Here is a 451-nt window from a genome sequence, read left to right as displayed (position 1 = left end):
CTTGGTTTTCTCTGGTTCTTGATTCCTATCATCATCATCTCCCAAATGTCCTTCTGTGGCTCCAGGATAATTGACCATTTCCTGTGTGACCCAGGTCCTCTTTTAGCACTCACTTGCAAGAAAGCTCCTGTGGTAGAGCTTGTCTTCTCCACTTTAAGTCCTCTTCCCCTCATCATTCCCTTTCTCTTCATCATGGGATCCTATGCTCTGGTCCTAAGAGCTGTATTGAAAGTCCCTTCAGCCGCTGGACGAAGAAAGGCTTTCTCCACCTGTGGGGCTCATCTCTCTGTGGTTTCACTGTTCTATGGCTCAGTGATGGTCATGTATGGGAGCCCAACATCTGAGCATGAAGCTGGAATGCAGAAGATTGTGACTCTGTTTTATTCTGTTGTGACTCCACTTCTTAACCCTGTGATATACAGTCTTAGGAACAAAGATATGAAAAAGGCCC

The 451-nt window shown here is 45.9% G+C and overlaps 1 protein-coding gene across 1 annotated transcript in view; it reads left to right on the top strand.

Annotated features, from left to right (window-relative positions):
• LOC111734012 (olfactory receptor 11G2-like) overlaps window positions 1–447 on the top strand; it is a gene marked incomplete at its 3' end in the record, with an annotated part of 3,973 nt that extends 3,526 nt beyond the window's left edge. The window contains exon 2 of the mRNA XM_023526140.1: window positions 7–447. Within this exon, the coding sequence (XP_023381908.1) occupies window positions 7–447 (441 nt within the window). The remainder of the gene's footprint in view (window positions 1–6) is intronic.
• Between the last annotated feature and the right edge of the window lie 4 nt (window positions 448–451).

The sequence above is a fragment of the Pteropus vampyrus genome, unplaced genomic scaffold (assembly GCF_000151845.1).
Source record: "Pteropus vampyrus isolate Shadow unplaced genomic scaffold, Pvam_2.0 Scaffold716, whole genome shotgun sequence".
Classification (NCBI taxonomy): domain Eukaryota; kingdom Metazoa; phylum Chordata; class Mammalia; order Chiroptera; family Pteropodidae; genus Pteropus; species Pteropus vampyrus.
This window is presented reverse-complemented; position numbering and strand designations above follow the sequence as displayed.